This window comes from Chanodichthys erythropterus, chromosome 7, assembly GCF_024489055.1.
Source record: "Chanodichthys erythropterus isolate Z2021 chromosome 7, ASM2448905v1, whole genome shotgun sequence".
Taxonomy (NCBI): domain Eukaryota; kingdom Metazoa; phylum Chordata; class Actinopteri; order Cypriniformes; family Xenocyprididae; genus Chanodichthys; species Chanodichthys erythropterus.
Genome location: NC_090227.1, coordinates 8,881,626 through 8,902,225, shown reverse-complemented (window position 1 = coordinate 8,902,225; position 20,600 = coordinate 8,881,626). Strand labels below are relative to the sequence as shown.

At 36.8% G+C, this 20,600-nt stretch overlaps 1 protein-coding gene and 1 long non-coding RNA gene across 2 annotated transcripts; both read right to left on the bottom strand.

The window, feature by feature from the left end:
• Positions 1-2,100: 2,100 nt before the first annotated feature.
• On the bottom strand, positions 2,101-7,673 carry polr2i (RNA polymerase II subunit I). The gene is made up of 6 exons (XM_067388990.1): positions 7,517-7,673; positions 7,368-7,422; positions 6,992-7,065; positions 2,862-2,936; positions 2,709-2,760; positions 2,101-2,447 (listed from the first exon to the last, which is right to left on the bottom strand). The coding sequence occupies exons 1-6, from the start codon at positions 7,576-7,578 to the stop codon at positions 2,385-2,387; spliced, it is 381 nt and encodes a 126-aa protein (XP_067245091.1). The 5' UTR covers positions 7,579-7,673; the 3' UTR covers positions 2,101-2,384.
• Positions 7,674-10,048: 2,375 nt separating this feature from the next.
• Positions 10,049-11,214, bottom strand: LOC137023014 (uncharacterized). The gene is made up of 3 exons (XR_010895458.1): positions 10,987-11,214; positions 10,375-10,490; positions 10,049-10,108 (listed from the first exon to the last, which is right to left on the bottom strand). It is a non-coding gene; the product is annotated as an uncharacterized lncRNA (long non-coding RNA).
• Between the last annotated feature and the right edge of the window lie 9,386 nt (positions 11,215-20,600).

The window sequence follows — 20,600 nt, the reverse complement described above, 5'->3', positions numbered from 1 at the left end:
GTTCATGATAAATTATTTAATTACTACTGGAGCTGCTTTTCAAATGATTAATAAACAGCAAGCACAAACTATGCAAAAGCAGCAACCCTTCCGGCGCACTCAGTGTCTGAATTCACTCACTCCTCTTCATTCATTCCTTCAAGTGGACTATGTTAGTGGACTAATGTAGGGAATAGTGAATGAGGGTACAGAGGGCAATTTCGAACACAGCAAGTGTTTACGAGGATACTTGCAAAGATTTTGACACATACATGTATGTAGATTTAACCGTTCAAGGCCAATAAATTGCCAAATATAACTCCGATCAAAACTCATGCGCTCTGTGAGCAGCGGATGTGTCTGCATCTCTCAGCGCTCAGAAACAGTCTCTCGCGCACATAGAGAAATGAGCAGTCTTTCGCTGCTGACTACAATTCAAAGTCTTAAAATCACTTGTTTTAAACCAGTGTTTAAAAACACATGCAAATGCTAAGTTTTTGTGACCACGCAGCACAGCGACCTCACGTGAATGAGTAACTTAAGAAGGTGCGAGTCTGTTGATGTCATAACTTTTACAGTTCTTCTTGAACCAAAACATCACCAAAACATCAAAACATAAAGTTGTTTACATTTGTTATTATTGGAATGTTATGTGCTTTATGACGAGAGGTAGTTTAAAGCAGTCTCTTGTGACACTTTGCAGACTGCTGCTCTAGCTGTGTACATTCATGTGTTTTGGAGGAGGCGTGGCTTAGGGGAGCACTCTGCTATTGCTAGCCTCTCTGAAATTGCCTACCCTACCTTTAAGTTATTTTTTTCTACATTTACCATAAAACTGTACAAAATACAACAGTATTATACAAACAAGAATATAGAATATAAGGGCCTATACCGATGCAGCATACTGGCTTTCTTAATTTATTAATAAATCACATAAAAAGTGAAAATACACTTGATGCACATTTGTTGTCCTTTACTTTGTCACGAAGACGTTGGGAGTGGGAATATCCAAATTATTACTGCGTTACAGACAGCACGGTATTTGGATTTTTCCCACTACTTAGAAATAATGCAGCTCAAAGTCTGACATTTGACCTGTAAACTCAGAGCAGATCTATCAAGCCCAATGACACAAGCAGTGCATTTCAAGGTGTTTGTGTAAACTATAGCAAAAACAGAAAAAAAATAAATAAATGCTGGTGTACGCTTTGAAAAGCAAAAATTAAAGGCACAATATGTAATTTTCGCCACTAGAAGTCACATCACTTTTGCGGATGCAAAAAACTCAGAAAATCATACCCGATCCGAATTTTTTTTATGACAGACGAAAGTTTCGGAGGCAGTGTGTCAACGTGATTGACACAACGTGTGAAAATTTCACTCAGTGTGCAAAGACCTTAAATGTCTGTTCATTTTTGACACTAGGTAATTCCACGCTATGCTCGAAGCAGCAAGCAGGATTTGCCGCCATCTTGGAAGTGACGTTGACTGTCTCACTGAGGTCAGGGTTGATTGATCTGTTAGGGTTATGCATTCCAGACGTTACTTCCAAGTAGGAGGAAGGAAAATCCAAATTCCCAGCTGTCTGGAAAGCAGCATAAGACAAGGTTCTCTGAAACAGTGGCCTCAAATAAGATCTAACACTTCTCTTTTGTTTACAACAGCTGGATATAAGCACTTCTCATTACAAATTTCTGAGGATGGTTGCAGCATGTTACATTTTCAAATGCACAAATAAACAGCCCAAATTTCAAATAAACAGCCCAAACTCAAAGCAGATGCAGATATGGATTTGTGTGGAGCAGCATTTAATGTGAACCATGCGCTCTGAAACACTGAAAACACCAATCATCAGCAGCTTGTGTGTAAAAGAGCACAGTGCTGTTCTGGGTTCACTCTGAAACACACAGTTCACATATTTGTTTAATTAAATCACAACCTATGCGATTTGATAATCGCACTGAGTTATATCAAGATTTAGGTTTTATTTAGATTTTTTTCTACTCTAAGCCACCATGGAAAAAACAGCATCGGTTATCGAACCTCAGAATTAAAATGCAGTACCTTTAAAATAAAAACTCAACTCACTTTTTGTAATCTTTTATTACAAACCTTCAAAAAATACAGTGTATAATATTAAAATGACAAACTATAAACACTTTGGGGAAAAGTATAAGTCTCTGGCTTCATGTTGGTGTTTGTGCATCGGTGTAAGATCGAAAAACTAAAATTAAACACTGGTTTATTCACAAATGCATCAGTGACCTACAGTTGGGTCACGGACCAGATACGTCCACTCCACAACATATGTCCCCTGAACTGAGAAAATAACTTGTAGGAATGGAACAGTAGTGACACGGGACCCCAAAACACCTCATCTATTGACATTCATGGCTTTATCCTTCTCATTCAGTCCATCTGTGGCCACAGTGTGGGGCGGTGCAGACATAGTAAAGCCTCATGGCGTCCTGCATTCAGAAAATCAAAACACATCTCTTAAATTTCACTTTTATGCCTGATATTATTTGTGATATAACTAATTAAAATTCACAAAGAATTAATTTGAGTTCATTTATAGTCTGTTTGAGAACACCAAAATATAGTCACAAAATCTGGCATGTGCATATAATGTATAATGTACATGAAAGTTACTGTTAGTAGAGGAAAACGACACATGGGTCTGCAACTGCTGAAGAGCAGCAGCGAACAGTGATTGTGCTTGTTATTACCTCAGCCTTCATGCTGTGAGACTGGAAGAACACCGCCTCCTTGTGGCCACACCTAAAAATCACAGATTCGTTTTAAAATGGCTAATCATGAGAGCTTATGGGAATTACCATTATTAATATATCTCTCCATCACGAAATGTATTTAACACTCACTTTGGGCATGGATGGTCCTCTGTCCGAGGCAGTGTTGGATCTTGGGCCACGTCTGCAATAATCTGAGTGAGTTCACTTGCAAAGAAGAGGTACGAGACAAGGTTAGAGGTGTCCAGAAGAATCTCTTCAACCGATAAACATTATAGAATAACTGAATCAGACTTAATCAGTGGAGCATTTGTGCTTTGGATAACATTAAGTGGCATGGCATCTTACACATGGAAGTCATCGGCACATGTCGCTATGTTGAGAAACGCATCCAGTTTTGATTGTCATGCCAGTGGAAATTGCATAAATTGTGGCACCTCCATTAGTGGCTAACACATGCCGCCATATGTTGAAACACTGCATTGATGGTGTAACGTACGCACTCAAAAGCAGAACAATATTTATTGTATAGCATCTTATTTTCTGAAAAAAAAAAATCTTTAAACCAGTCTTTGTTGTAAGCATTAATACAGACCAACTTGTAATATGTTTATATAATTAGGTGGTGGGGGGATCTATACAGCATATTTCACAACGAAATTAACCACAGTGCCATCTAGTGTCCAATTTCATAACTGAATACTGTCATTTTCGACATGTTCATTAGAGAGTAAGTTATTTGTTCTTTGTAAAAAGCAACAATTATTGTAAAAACAAATAGATTTAGATGTGTGAGAACATTTAAAATGTGCAAAATTTTTATTTGATAACCAATTTCTATTAAAAATGTCTAAAATACAAGAAAGGAAAATACTGAACAAGGAAGGAATGAAGGAGATGGCTATATGAACAGACTGAGAATCGTATTAGATACAAATAATTTTTTTCTTAGATAAAAATATATGTGGACAAAGTTGTCCTTTGGGGACATTTGCAGTTGAAAAAAGATAATAAATCACAATGTTATCACAATACTTAGCATATCGTAAAATGTTTACAAGTGAAATTAAGTCATATCGTGACTTAAGTATTGTGATAATATTGTACTGTGGGGACTCTGGCAATTCCCACCCCTAATAACTATTAAAAGTTTCTTTCAAGCACTTTATAAATATTGTGATAATTTGTTACGCACAAATAACATTTTTTTTCAAAATGAATAACACAACACAACTTGTGCAATTTACAAAATTCATATGCCATTTGGAATTTGTTCATCTTGCACATTCCAATGTTGAACTAACTTATACTGACCTACCAACAAGCATGCAGCAGTATTCATAGAGATCCACAATAAATTTGATAAATTTATTTCCATGGTTTTTTTTTTGTTTTGCTTTGTTTTTTTAGAATGAGCCATTTACGTGATCAACAACATACAACATTTAGTGCCAATATAACACAAATGTGACACAGACTCTCTACATTGCATTTATTTTAAAAAAGTAAATTGAAATTTTATTTACTATAGTCCTTATTACCACAATGTAAAAAGCAGTTAATACACAAAAGTATTTTTTATTATTATTATTGCTTTTAATTGTAGTGATGGGTCGATCATGAAACCTTCCTTCATTTTGAAGGAATTTTTAAAGGTGCCATCGAACGTTTTTTTACAAGATGTAAGACAAGTCTAAGGTGTCCCCTGAATGTGTCTGAAGTTTCAGCTCAACATACCCCATAGATTTTTTTTAATTCATTTTTTTAACTGCCTATTTTGGGGCATCATTAACTATGCACCGATTCATGCTGCGGCCCCTTTAAATGCTCGCGCTCTCCGACCCCGGAGCTTGCACTTGCCTTAAACAGTGCAAAAACAAAGTTTACACAGCTACTATATAAAACTCTCAAAATGGATCTTTACAAAGTGTTCGTCATGCATACTGCATGTATGCGTTGGATTATGTGAGTATTGTGTTTATTTGGATGTTTACATTTGATTCTGAATGAGTTTGAGGTTTTGCTCCGTGGCTAAAGCTAACATTACACACTGTTGGAGAGATTTATAAAGAACGAAGTTGTGTTTATGAATTATACAGACTGCTAGGGCTGGGTTTCGATTCAAATTTCAAGAATCGAATTAGATTCTGATTCTCAAGATCTTGAATCGATTATCATTATTCGATTCGATCCGATCTGATCCGATCTTCGGGTGTTTTTGAAGAAAGCATTTTTTTCCAGCTGTTACCTGAATTACAGGACTGTAGTTATGCAACATATTGATACTATTATTATAGACATTCAACTGCAAATTAATGGAGTATTGATGGTTGTAAAGAACAATCCCCCTTCCAGAGTGTTGATACAACTGCTTTCACAAACTTGCACTGGTGTAGACGAAAGAGGACGCAGAGGTAGCCTATATCAGCAGCAGTAGACCAATTATTTAGACGCGAACCTGATGTATAATATATATAACAATTTGGTTCCATTACCTTCATTAGCCGCCTGAATCCCACATTCTCAACAACGGGCGCATATCTTTGCAAATGAAGCCCGCAATCGCCGCAGTTATTTTGACAGAGCGTGCAGAATTAGTTGGCAGTTGTAGAGTTCGTTTCAGTGTCATCTGTTGCGGTCCGGTGGCGGGCTTGGATATGATGTCTTGATGATGTCGCATCATGTGGTTCCTGAGATTAGTAGTATTTCCACAATACTTCACCTCCATTTGGCAGACTTTGCAAATTGCTTTGCTTTTGTCAAGCTCATTCTCTTTATTGCTTCTGAACCCGAAATGGTGCCAGATCGCCGCTTTTAGCGTTTCTGGAGTTTTCAAAGCTGCCATGTTCATTGTTTTAATGTCCTTCCACCTCGCGCGCATGCGTGAATTCAATGACGCGGCAAATTAAAATTCACGGGGAAAATGTAGGCCTATTATTAAATCGATCCTCTGAGTTTCGAATCGATTTTTTCAACACAGCTCTACAGACTGCAAGTGTTTAAAAGTGAAAATAGCGACGGCTCTTGTCTCCGTGAATACAGTAATAAACGATGGTAACTTTAACCACATTTAACAGTACATTAGAAACATGCTAACGAAACATTTAGAAAGACAGTTTACAAATATCACTAAAAATATCATGTTATCATGGATCATGTCAGTTATTATTGCTCCATTTGCCATTTTTCACTGTTGTCCTTGCTTGCTTACCTAGTCTGATGATTCAGCTGTGCACAGATCCAGACGTTAATACTGGCTGCCCTTGTGTAATGCCTCGATCATGGGCTGGCATATGCAAATATTGGGGGCATGCATATTAATGATCCCAACTGTTACATAACAGTCTGTGTTATGTTGAGATTCGCCTGTTCTTCTTTGGTCTTTTAAACAAATGAGATTTATATAAGAAGGAGAAAACAGTGGTGTTTGAGACTCACTGTATGTCATTTCCATGTACTGAACTCTTGTTATTCAACTATGCCGAGGTAAATTCAATTTTCAATTCGATGGCACCTTTAATGTGACTCGGGAACAGCGAGTAGTCTCAGAGAGCAATTTATTCATTTTGAACAATGAATTTATTAGTCATTTCTGTTTCTCATAATTTGGCCATGGCTGCATTATTGTTTTTTTTCTAATTCATTATGTGATCAATGTTTGCATACGTAGAAGATTTTTGGGCGAATTTGGCTACTAATGTAACATTTTAATTATATTCTACTGAAATGAATGAAATTACTTGAAAAAGACTTGTTCATTTTGCTGAACGAGATTCAAAGATCCAAGTCAGTAAAATGATCCTAACTTCCCATCACTACAGTGTTTTCTTCCCTATTATGATGTGTATCCGTGTGAAACAGATTCAAGAACACGAAAAAATGTAGGGCGGGGCTTGATTTTGTCTATCAGTAATTGATTGGATTGTTGTGGTTTGGTATGGCTATGATCTCATGTGAGTGACAGGTTGCACCGCCCTCACACCGGTTAAGGTGTCATCAGAGAAGTTATTTTGATTAGAGATCACAGGCGCATATAGACAATTTAAAGAAATAAAAATAACGATGTGCACTGATAATTCATTTATAAGAAATAATGCAATATACCATAAAAATAAAAATGGTAAATTCTGATATAACGGTGACTTAAATGAATATTGCCACTAAACACAGCGACATGTGCCGATGGCTTCTGTGCATAAAATGCCTAATGCCAATACCTTTTGCCTCATCTCTGTAAAAGAAGAATATAGTAAGGCACTCACTCAACCTCATGGGTGATTTTGTTCACATAGATGCAGCTGTTGTCGGCTTCCTGTTGATAGTCACAGTTTCTGCACTGAAAAACAGTTACATGAACATGAACACACATAAGTGACATGAACCTGTCCCATCTGAACACTTCACCTCTTTTAAACCTCTTATACTGTGAACACCATCAGCCTCTTAGTGCTTCTCAAAAGTTAGCTTAATGCATTCCAAATCATTAGAAGTTAGTTAGATAACATATGTTAATTAAATCAAACTGTAATCCTTCAGAGTGAAACGATGTAAATCATAAAAACACTCACTGATTAAACAACACACTCCTTTGGATTAAAGGACAATTCATGCAAACAGATATGCCAACAAATAACTTACAGCATAGAGCAGAATGCGATTTTCTTTATCCTCTTTAGGATACAACATGTTATTACTGTGGAAAGAGAGAGATTGATATGTGCCATCAAAACAAACACTCATCAGATCAGCAATGCATAAAACATTTCAGCAAACTCATCTAAACTCACCACTCCTGACAGAACCTGATGCCCACAAAACCAGGTTCATAAGTTCCACTGTCCAAATCCATGATGAAGTTACTGTAACTGTGTAATAAAGGCTGTAGAGCTGACAGTGAGGACAAAAATCCTCCACTCCGTCGAAATGACTGGAAATAGTTTGTGCGCATGCGTGACCTCCGCTTAGTGCTGTGTAAATAAATCACAGCGACTCCTCGTGGCGGCGGACAAACAATGATTTATCCGGGGAAGGAGACGTTGTATTTTGTTTAATTTATTCTGATGTGTTTTATCTTTTCTCAATAAATATTGATAGTATTGTATTGACTTAGGTGGTTATAATGCCATGCATACAGTTTATACCTTATACAACTTTGAATGACGGATAAAGTTGCAGAAAACAAATGTTCAATCTCTGCATAATTCTGTAACAGGACAAAAACATATTCAGACGACCAGTTCTAAATTAGTTACTATAATAGATTTAAACAAAACAAAATGTAATCAAATAAAATTTGCAAAAACATGAAGAACAATCAATATAATTTTTTTGTGTTTGAAGGGTTTTTATTCATGTTTTTAGAAAAAGTCAAGTAATCCAAGTAAGCTCTATTGGCTTAAAATATATTAATTGATTATTTTGGTGGTGACAAACAGATCTTGTTTATTACAAGACGATTAGTTTTGCATATGTATTATGTACTTTATTATTTTGCACCATTATATTGCAACATTTGGAGCTGTACAATCAGTCGTTCTTTATAGAAAGCAAGCTAGACAAGATAAATTCTACAGTATGAAGTCAAAATACATGTTTAGGTTCACTTTATTTTGTGAGGTAGGCTACCAGAACAATGCCAACAGGTAATTAATCTGTGGATGATAAAACCATAGAAATGAAAACAATACTGCAGTATCATTCTTGGCCATAGGGTGGAGACAAAACCAAATTTACCAGAAAACATATCCACGTGCCTGCTCTGCTCTCCATAATATATGACGAGCAGACACACAGAGAAACACATAAATAAATGCTAACTCTGTCTTTCACATTATTCTGTAAAATATAAACATTTCATGTATTAAACTATTATGAAAAACACAAACGAGGACTCACATTCCGTCAGCAAACATGTGAAGAGAGAATGAAACGGAAGAAGCACTTAAAGGGTTAGTTCACCCAAAAATGAAAATAATGTCATTTATTACTCACCCTCATTCCGTTCCACACCCATAAGTCCTTCGTTGATCTTCGGAACGCAAATTAAGATATTTCTGTTGAAATCCGGTGGCTCAGTGAGGCCTGCATAGCCAGCAATGACATTTCCTCTCTCAAGATTCATTAATGTACTAAAAACATATTTAAATCAGTTCATGTGAGTACAGTTGTTCAATATTAATATTATAAAGTGACAAGAACATTTGGTGCGCCAAAAAAACTAAATAACGACTTAATTAGTGATGGCCGATTTCAAAACACTGCTTCAGGAAGCTTCGGAGCGTTATGTGTCGAATCATGATTCGGTTCGCGTCAAACCGCCAAACTGCTGAAATCACGTGACTTTAGCGATCCGAACACTCTGAAGCTTCCTGAAGCATTGTTTTGAAATCGGCCATCACTATATAAGTCGTTATTTTGTTTTTTTTTTGGCGCACCAAAAATATTCTTGTCGCTTTATAACATTAATATTGAACCACTGAACTCAAATGACATGAGTTAAATATGTTTTTAGTACATTAATGGATCTTGAGAGAGGAAGTGTCATTGCTGGCTATGCAGGCCTCACTGAGCCATCGGATTTTAACAAAAATATCTTAATTTGTGTTCCGAAAATTAACGAAGGACTTACGGGTGTGAACGGCATGAGGGTGAGTAATAAATGACATTATTTTCATTTTTGGGTGAACTAACCCTTTAAAAACAAATATCCTTATGCTTTTTCAAGCTCCCAATCCGCTTGTTAAGTCATGATGTAAGGAACGCCATTTCCGGGTCCAAGCCTCGACTAGTTTCACTTGAGAATGCCATCGATGGCCGTTTATGTGCATAATTTATTCATATTAAACATCAATCATTTTAAAAAGTTAAACATTTTAAATACTTACAGTCTACACAACAGTCTCCGTGCTCACAGCGTCACAGACATTAATATTTTAACGATTTATAAAAGATGAATCATTGTCTGGCCATCTGGAATATTGGTATGGAGATAAAGGTTATAATTATACATTTTTTGTAGTATTACACCACATTGTGTGTGTATATTAGCACCATTTGTTGTTTTCTTGTGGTATGAGATAGAGCGTTTGGACCCGGAAGCGCTGCCGCGTGACGTCAGATTTAACAACCAAATAGAGTGACATAAAATAAGATCTGATCCAGAATCTCTGCTGGTGCACCACTGACAAATAAGTGCTTCATAATTCGTGAGTCTGTTATGTGGTCACATTTGGTGCGCGGCTGTTGTCGAACACAATTCAGACCACATGGAAGAGGGTGATTTCTAAAAAACTATGGCGACAAATATGGTGAAACATTCTTGTGTAAACCAGTAACATCCTTTCAATATCCTCCAGACAGATGAACTACTTTGTTTTTCCCTTTAGAAGTGATAAAATAACACAATTATTACAGATATTCATACTTGAATTCATTTACATTTTTATGACATTTTAAGCAAAAACAGTGTTCCCAAAAATGATTTGAAGTCTTGTGACTAGAAAATTGTTGCAAAAATAATGTTAGTTCTGAGAAAAGCTCTAGCATCATTTGTTTACACATTTTTAGTGTCCAAATCCTTTTTAGGGTCACGGTACGCTAAATTAGGAAGTAACGTTTTTCAACATCACAAAATCTTATACCGTACCTTTGTCTTTCTTCTCTTTTTCCCAGATTTAAGTTCCTTTGCACTTTTCAAAATGGCACTGAATGTTTCTGTGGACATGCGTGTTGAAACTTGGATTTTGATTGGAGATAGTTTAGCTGTCACGGAGATGGAAAAATTATTTACAATCTCATTTTACCAAACCATCATCCACTACCAGCACATATCCAGACTTTTATCTGTGCTTCTGTGTTCAGTTTTTAAAAAATGTTTGAAAAGCTTTTTTCTCTTTGTTATATGAACGTTGAGGGATCGAGTGATGAGAAAAAGGATAAAATATTTAGTATTTTCTTTTTAAAAATCTCCAGAACTCACTAATTTAATACGAGTTAAACTATCGGTGTCTGTAATTAGACAACTATCACTTTAATTATGGCTGAAAATCAACTTGAAAATAATTACTATGTTCAGGTCATGTTTTTCACTGGCCCTTGGTCACCCCACATTTTCTAAATGCCGTGTATTTGAGTATTCCTTCTATACGAGTTAAGTCGGACATTACATTTCATGTGTGGAGCTCAAAACTTAAAATCTTTGCATGTGGTCACCTCTGCCCTCTTAAGAGTCATATTTCCATCACATTAAAGTTCACACCTGCTTGTCTCTCTCTCAGGGCCTCTAAAAGCACTTTCCCACCATCCTCTCCGATGTGATTCTCACCAAGGTCCAGTTCGGTCAGGTGACTGGAGAACCTTACTAGACTGAAAGACATTTATGTACAGTACAACGAAACAGCACATATGATGAGTTTGATGGGTTAGGATCAACTGTTCAGACAGATGGTAAAAGTATATACTCACTGTGGCCAAACTTAAGTCTACCATCTAACAAATCAATTAATACAAACATGTTGAGAAACAGTAACAGCTGTAAACGATTTCAATTGAAAATGCTGACAGAGGGTATTTTAATCAGTGTTAATTAAGAATATTCAGTGAGTGAGTTGCCAAAGAAATCAGTTTCTGGTTCACTTATGTTAGCCAATGTTGTTTTGTGCCAAAAAAAATCTTGATAATTTTTCCACCCTTTCTCTGGTTCTTCCTGTTTTACAGAACGCGAAGTAGCAGCGTAACTACAACAGCAGCCTCCTATTGTGCTTTTCTGCTGTGCAACCAAACTGCTGTTCTGCATGTGCAGAAAAAAATTGGGTTATTGACTATTTCCTATATGATATGATAATGGCCATAAATAATAAAATTTACATGAGAAAGGGAACCACGTTTACATCCAACTGGCATTTACTCAGAACACCAAAGTGTAGCTATAAACTACTTCAATCATCTGGATTCAGTCAGATTTACTGAACTGAATCTGTTGTTTGTGTGCCTGTCACAACATCTGGAATTTGTATCAAGTTCAACAATCATATTTCTTTTCAAACAAAAGGTATTTTGTTACTTTATCAAAATTTTGCACTTTACATATCTATTTGGTCTATTTGGACTGTATTTTCTGAGTTCTGCATGTGATGTGCAAAACTTTACTTGCAATTTTGGTTCTGCTGCGCAGCTGTTAGTGCCGTAATCTGTTCATGTGGATGTTAAAATAAATAAGACCTGCATACATTTTGCAGATGCTTTTGTAAAACAGAAATGGAGTGTGTTTTGCTGCTCAGATGGCAATGCCAAAAGTCTGTTCATTGACCTCAGGGGAAAAAATTAATAACCAGTAATGCAAGATTTGCCTCGTTTAAGACTACTGTGAAAATGTTCAGTTCACTAAAACACTTGAGAGAGAGAAGGGAAATGCTTTATTTTTAATGGCTACTATGATCATACTTATCATTAAACATATTACACACATCAATATCTGTGCGACTATGAGATCAGCAATCTACGGTGGCCCAGTAGTGCACAACACAACAAAATTAAAAAAGCAAACATAAGTTCACAACACAAAGAAATAAAGCCACAACGCAACGGAATAAAGCCACAACACAACGAAATAAAGCCACAACTAAAGGGAAACAAGCCACAACACAACAAAATAAAGCCACAACAAAAGGGAAACAAGCCACAATACAATGAAATAAAGCCAAAACAATGAAATAAAGCCACAACACAACGAAATCGAGCCACAACACAACGGAAAGGCTCCCGACCACTTGGGGGCTCTCAGAGCTCGGTAATCAGTGTTCCCAACTTAGCAATTTTGTTGCTAGATTTAGCAACTTTTCAGACTACACTAGCAACTTTTTTTCCAAAAAGCACCTAGCAACCAATTTAGCAATTTTTAACATTTATTTGGCAACTTTTAGCAACTTTTGGAAAGTGACTCTAATCAAAACAGCACACGTACAAGCTAGCTAAATAGACTGAGCAGTTGATTCATAAGTCCTTAAAGGTGCTAAAGGATGTTTTGTTTTATACATTTTTGCAATATTACTTGAAACTGTCTTTACTAACTGATAAAAGACTATTTATTAGGTGCACTGAAAGGAATAATATTAATATACATCATCTGTGCACGAGGTAGGGCCTTAAAAACATCAGCCAATTGTTTACACGATCATCGCGTAAACGACTGGACCTCTGGCTTGTCAATCACTGCCATGACGTTCCTTGTGAGAGACGCGCGCTCCAGTTACTTTCCACACTCCACAGGCGCTGCATGCAGTGTTTTTGTCAGGAGACAGGAATAACAACTGCAGATTATGAGTTACCTGCGGTGAGTCCGACATAATGAATCCACTAACACGACACAGTGAATGCCGGTGGTAAACACTCGTGTTCCAATACTCGTGCACGAGTTTTGGGAGGCGTTCCCTTGAACTGAGCTGTGAAGGAGGGGGGGTGTTTTTACGCATGCGCTCATTTCAAAAATTTAGTAACAGTCTTTGGTTTCTCAGTCGACGAAAAGATCCTCTTTAGCACCTTAAAGATCGCTGTGGAAATAGCTGCAAAAACCGGAAGACAAAAGACAACAAGTGGGGGCGGGGCTACACAAAAAGGCACGATCATATAGGTAGCATATTAACTACCACAGGGCTTTAATTGTTCAGTTCAATAGTAGTTTCACTGGTTAAAAGGAAAATAGCCTACATAAAATGTAATTGTTCAAAAGTGTTTAACTGTTCAATATCAATGTTGTATTTAAAAATAAAAATAAATCTGGTCATGAAAAAATGTTGTTTGTATTCATTTTAAAAATGCTGTGTGTGTGTGTGTGTGTGTATTTATTTTACAAACAAATCTAAATTAGCATTTCAAATAATATCTATTTAGTTTTGCGTTGCGATTACGTAATGACGTCATGGCGCAATTACGTCACAATGTCATTTAGCAACTTTTAGCAACAAAACGATCTGCCTTTAGCAACTTCCCCTGAAAATTAGTTGGCTACACTGTCGGTAATATTAGTATTCCTTGCCACTGTTCTATAAAGTCAACAGTCTTACAAAGATATCAACACCATGATTAGTTTTAAGTACGTAAACATTGTATATCAACATGAAATATTAATTAAAAATCAACTACATGCACAATAGCTTCATATTTATACTTGTGAATGATTTGATGCGATACAGCGCGTGATGAAGGGAACATCCACCAATTCGTTAAAGCGTATAATTTGTATTCATTAAAATGACTTTGTTTAACATTTAAAAACAGACATGTTCAAATTCCAAAGCTTGTTACTTCCTGTTGGTAAGACTGACAAGCTTTGGAAATTGAATATGTCTGTTTTTAAATGTTAAAAGTAATTTTAATGATTGCAGATTATACATTTTAACCACTTGGTGGAATTGTCAGACGTTCCCTTCACCATGCACTGTGGTAGCGCGTCAAATCATTCACAGGTATAAATATGAAGCTATTTTGCACTCAAGTGATTTTGAATTAATATTTAATGTCGATATACAATGTTTACATACTGTTAAAACTAATCGTGGTATTGATATTACTGCCGACTCTATAGAACATTGGCAAGGAAAACTAACTTTACCGAGCTCTGAGAGCCCCCTAGTGGTTGGGAGCATTTCCGTTGTGTTGTGGCTTTATTTTGTTGTGTTGTGGCATTATTCCGTTGTGTTGTGGCTCAATTTTGTTGTGTTGTGGCTTTATTCCGTTGTGTTGTGGCTTTATTCCGTTATGTTGTGGCATTATTCCATTGTGTTGTGGCTTTATTCCGTTATGTTGTGGCATTATTCCATTGTGTTGTGGCTTTATTCCGTTGCGTTGTGGCTCGATTTCGTTGTGTTGAGAACTTATGTTTGCTTTTGTAATTTTGTTGTGTTGTGCACTACTGGGCCACCGTAGCAATCTGACAGAAGATGAAATATCACATATGGACAAAATATCACCTTAAAAACAACTGAAAGCAGTAGTTAAATGTCTTACACTCTAGGTCAACCAGTATTGAATCTGACCTTTGTGCATAAAAGACGATGTAAAGGTTGCAGGCTGAGGAGAAGGACAACTCTATCTGGGTGGTACAAAGCTAAATCTTATAGTACGTGCTTGGGGAACACTTGTGAAAAAGGAAGTGTCCTTAACTTGTTGAGTGTACGTGCACTTGTAATGTACTTCACATCTTAACACATTTTTGAAAAACCATACTTGCAGATAATATAATATTAATTCAATTAAAGGCCACTTAAAAAGGATTAGTTCACTTTTGAAAATGAAATGAAATTTGAAATGAAAATTTCCTGATAATTTACTCACCCCCATGTCATCCAAGAAGTTTGTCTTTCTTTCTTTAGTCAAAAAGAAATTTTGGTTTTTGAGGAAAACATTCTAGGATTTTTCTCATAGTGGACTTCAGTGGTTACCAACAGGTTAAAGGTCCAAATTGCAGTGACCTTTCCAACGTGATTATGTAATGGGTGGCCCATCGCAGAGCAGTGCAAGACAGGTATTTGTGGTTAAAAAGTATATAATTTTTTAGCTTTTTTAGAAAATGACCGATCTTTTGGCTAGATAAGACCTTTATTCCTTGGCTGGGATCATGAAGACTAGAATGCAATTTGGACCTTCAACCCATTAGTAGCCATTGAAGTCCACTATATGGAGAAAAATCCTGGAATGTTTTCCTTAAAAACCTTAATTTCTTTTTGACTGAAGAAAGAAAGACCAAAACATTTTGGATGACTTGGGGGGTGAGTAAATTATCAGGGAATTTTAATTCTGAAGTGATCTAATCCTTTAAGTGTACTTAAAGTGAGTATACTTTGATGACTGTTTTTTAACACATTTAAAGGATTAGTCCACTTTCAAATAAACTTTTCTTGATAATTTACTCACCCCTATGTCATCCAAGATGTTCATGTCTTTCTTTCTTCAGTCAAAAAGAAATGAAGGTTTTTGATGAAAACATTTCAGGATTTTTTTCGAAAAAAATCGACCGATCGTTTTGCTAGATAAGACCTTTATTTCTCGTCTGGTATCGTTTAAAGCCCTTTGAAGCTGCACTGAAACTGTAATTTCGACCTTCATCCATTTGGAGGCCATTAAAGTCCACTATAAGGAGAACAATCCTGGAATGTTTTCATCAAAAACCTTCATTTCTTTTCGACTAAAGAAAGAAAGACATGAAAATCTTGGATGACATAGGGGTGAGTAATTTATCAGGAATTTTTTTTTTTTTAAATCACTTAATATATTATAATATGATAATATATTGTACCGTATTTTTCGGACTATAAGTCGCACCTGAGTATAAGTCGCATCAGTCCAAAAATACGTCATGACGAGGAAAAAAACATATATAAGTCGCACCGGACTATAAGTCGCATTTATTTAGAACCAAGAAACAAGAGAAAACATTACCGTCTACAGCCACGAGAGGGCGCTCTATGCTGCTCAGTGCTCCTGTAGTCTACCACTGAAAACAACTGAAAACTGTTAACTGAAATATTAACTTAATTTTTATTAACTTAATTTTTTAATTTTTTAACGAACTCACGGAAACTGTCGACCTTAGCTTGGAAGTCTGCTGGCAGTTTCTGACACAATGTTGTCCGTGCTCTGATAGAGAGGCGGTTGCGTTGCATGAAGCGGTAACACCAAGAAGGCCCGCCAGCAAAATCATTTACCGGTATATTCATCTCCTTGGCTACTACCATGGCGTGGAGACGCAACTGCACTGTTGACAAGCCTCTCCCGGCAGCGCGTTGTTCAAGCACCCATCTGTGGACTCGTTCCTCCAGCTCTGGCCATCTTGCTTTCAGCCCGCGGTTAGCTTTTTTTGTTTTCTTCATTTGAGTTAGAGTAACCTCTGTTTTACGCCAGTCCCTCACAAGTTTCTCACTCACTCCAAACTTTCTTTCTGCTGCTCGATTACCGTTTTCGGCTGCATATTTTACTATCTGCAGTTTGTAATCTGCAGAATAGGATTTTCTTTTGGGGGGCATTTTATTTGCATTCAGTCTTTCTCAGTTGTCTTTAAGTTAATATTTCAGTTAACAGTTTTCAGTTGTTTTCAGTGGTAGACTACAGGAGCACTGAGCAGCATAGAGCGCCCTCTCGCGGCTGGAGACGGTAATGTTTTCTATTGGTTCATTTCTCTTGGTTCATTTCTCTCGGTTCATTTCTCTCAGTTCATGTCAAATAAATTGATAAATAAGTCGCACCTGACTATAAGTCGCAGGACCAGCCAAACTATGAAAAAAAGTGCGACTTATAGTCCGGAAAATACGGTAAAAAAAAATATTTTAAATGTACTAAAATTGCAACTTTATCACAAATGTGTACAATTACAAATACATTTTAATACATGTCATACAAGTTTAAATAGAATTATATTAAATTTTAGTTGACCATAAACCGTTTGCTTGTTGTCTACACTTTAACCATATTTCAAAGACAATAGAAGTAATTATGAAATTACATATAAAGATGCAAATAACATGAAGAGTCAGAAAACATTACATTATATACAATGTACGTCTTTCGTTTCTATGGAAGAAGAATGCAGAACAGAAAAAGAAGGGACAAATTGGATTTAGCTAATATGCTTATCAGCAGAGCACATCAAATTCCTTAACTGTAAAATAGAGAGGATGGGTAGAAGGTCTTAGCCAAATCCAGACGTGACATTAACAACGTTCAGATTGGGAATATACAGCTATAAAACTCTGTCTCATATGACCATTAAATTCTGAATGGGGCTAACTGTTGACAAAGAGACTTAACAGAGAGTTTGACCTCCATTTGGTCCTCAATTGTACCATGCTGGTGCTTGTAATGAATTGAGTGTCTAACTGTTTAATTGCAGTCAGCAATTTTTTTTTCTGTAATAGCATTTATAAAATGTCAGCAAAAAAAAATAAATAAAAAATCTCATGGTTCCTTCAGCCAATCAGCGTTTATTGGAAATCATTTTACTGTGGTTTCAGATTGATTATTTGCAAGGTATTTACAGCTCAGGTGATTGGCTAAAAAAACTAATTAAGATAACAAAGATAGCAGCATGCAGGTCACATACTTTCCCGGGCATTCAAGTCCCAAAGCAAATGTCATAGAGATGAATGGGAATGCAAATTAATAGTACTGGCTTTTAGACCGAGGGCATGTGGTTGAAGAGACGCGGCCAATTCACGCTGCAAAAAGTGATTTTCTTTACTCCCTATTTTTCTCTTGTTTTCCACTACAAATGTCTAAACATTCTTAAATTCATTTTCTCAAACATTGGCAGATACTTTTTTATTTAATTTTTAAAAAATGAAAATTATTCCATAATTTACTCACCCTCAAGCAATCCTAGGTACATATGACTTTCTTCTTTCAGCCAAACCAATCAGAGTTATATTAAAAAAATATTACAAGCTTACAAGCTTCATAATGAGAGTGAATGGTACCATTTTTTTTTTTTTTGAAGCCCAAAAAAGTGCATCCATCCATCCATTTTAATCCAGACAGCTCCAGGGAGTTAATAAAGGCCTTCTGAAACGAAGTGATGCGTTTTTGTAAGAAAAATATCCATAATTATAACTTTTGAAACTGTAATTACTAGCTTCCGGTATCGGCCGTCCGCACGTACATAAGACATCATTTTACATCATTTTCCTTTTACAAGTAAATATATCTTGAGTTAAGAATGTTATGATGATATTTGTACTGGAAAACAAGATGAAAATACTGAGTAAGAAAATCACATTTTGCATTGCAGTAGCTTTATCTGGCGCAAGTTAGCATTGCTTACACCAGTGTTAAGCCTGTCAAAGCATTTTAAACATATCTTTTATGGTCAAAAATACATAATCTGTGCTGACAATTCCAGTAGCCAAGAAAAGAAAGATGAAATTTTGAAGAGTATACTGTGTGTACACAGTCATCTATACTCACATGCAAAGCAGCTCCAAGAATCGAGTTAGTTGCTCCTTTTCAGAGTGATCAATGGAGTTATCAAACATGTGCAGCTTCTTTAGCCATGGGCCCCCTGCAGCGCCTGGACTGCTCTTTGCTTTTTCTCTTTTCTTCTTCGTCTTCTTTCCTAACCACAACAACATCTCATTCACAGCTGAGACCAATCTGGCACCCATCAAAAAGACATGACTCACTACGTCCTCCCATTCATCAAGAGATTGGATTCATTTTTTTGATAACAGTGCATAAACAAGAAAATATAATTAGACTGGTAAACTAGATTAAATAATTCTGACTGAGAGGCCTGTAAATACACACACCGTGGCAGAGACGTCTGTCCCTTAGTTCTCTTGTTGGCCTAAAGAGTAGTGGGTATGGAAATAAGCTATTGGCCGCACTGAATATGTGACAACCGGAGTGTGAGACCAGCTTCACTCATCACCACAAACCACAAATTCAGTTATGGCTTTCCCATGACAATATGATCCATTTATGTGTGTTAAAACATTCATTATATGTCATTATAAGTGTCCGTGCACATGTTTGATTATGTGTGTGAAGCTCACGTAGAAATGGAGCTTCTAGTCCCATGTGTTTTTTGTTCATTTTTAAAGTAGTTTGAAATTTAAATAATTTGAAAAGGTTGCATCTGATCTTTCGAAAAATCCTGTGTAATCCATGTAAATGGCAGCAATCACCTTAGAAATTGACCATATGCATATGCATTATTCTGCAATAATATAAGCCAGCTGGAAAACTTCCGGTGAAATGTCACTGTCCTAAATGTCCTGGGGTAGCTTTAACAGCATCAATAGTGTAATACATAGTTTATAATCAGAATATAGTCACTTAAATAGTCAGGCCTAGCATTAATTTAGTTATTCAAACAGAAGACAGCATAAAAAGATACATCCCTCAGTGTTCCTCCTCAGCAAAATTCGATTCAACCATCACACTTTCGTGTAAAAAAAAAAAAAAAAAAAAAAAAACCCTGCGTCAACACACTGTAAATGAAGGATTTATTGTACACTTTAGTTAGAATCATTGAACAAAATGGGAGTTTTCACAAATGTGCCGAAATCAATGAGCTTGCACTGCACTGACTGACAGCTTCAATCTGTGATTATAAAGGAAGGGAAAGCTTTCTGTGTAATTCGTTCACAAGAAAAGTTCCATTTCAGTCGGTCACGTTCGACGTACGTCAGTAGTGACCGATGAATTGGGATATCGCTTAGAGAGCCCTATCAGCTTTGTGTAAACTAAAACAAGCCAATGGAATTGGCATGCGATATTTGCATAATGCGCACCGCCTCCGACAGGTGTATATAAATAGGAAGCAGATGCAATCGCACTCTGTCTTTCGCTTCGGAGCCATACAGTGGTGTCCTGTGTTTAGAAGACTCCTTTCTTCGTAAAAAGTAAACTGCCTCAGAAGAGGATTCTCAGCAGCTGTGTGTGCTGGTAGTTACGGCGCTTCAGCGAGGTCGTGAGCATCCGAGGAGCCGAGCTATAAGCTCTCAACTGCTGTTTTCACAGCAACACGCCAAGAGTGAAAGTGTGTGTGTTGCGATTTGGGCCGGGTTCCTCGGTGTGTCCAGGGAGTGGTGTACCTGGCACATTGCGTCACTCCCTGTGTGCTTCAGCACGAGCGAGTTGACTGTTTCCCCTTCTTAAAGAGCTTTACAGACGAACCCTGACAGTATGTCATTTCGTCTGTGCGTTACTGGGTGCGGTCGTTCCCTGGTCCCTGCTGATGGGCACAATCGCTGCATCTCGTGTTTGGGCGTACAGCACGCTGAAGCAGCTTTTGTGGATGGTTCATGTTCCCATTGCGGGAACATGACTATCGTGGTGCTGAGGTCGAGACTCTCCTTCCTGAAGTCTCAGGAAGCGGGGGTC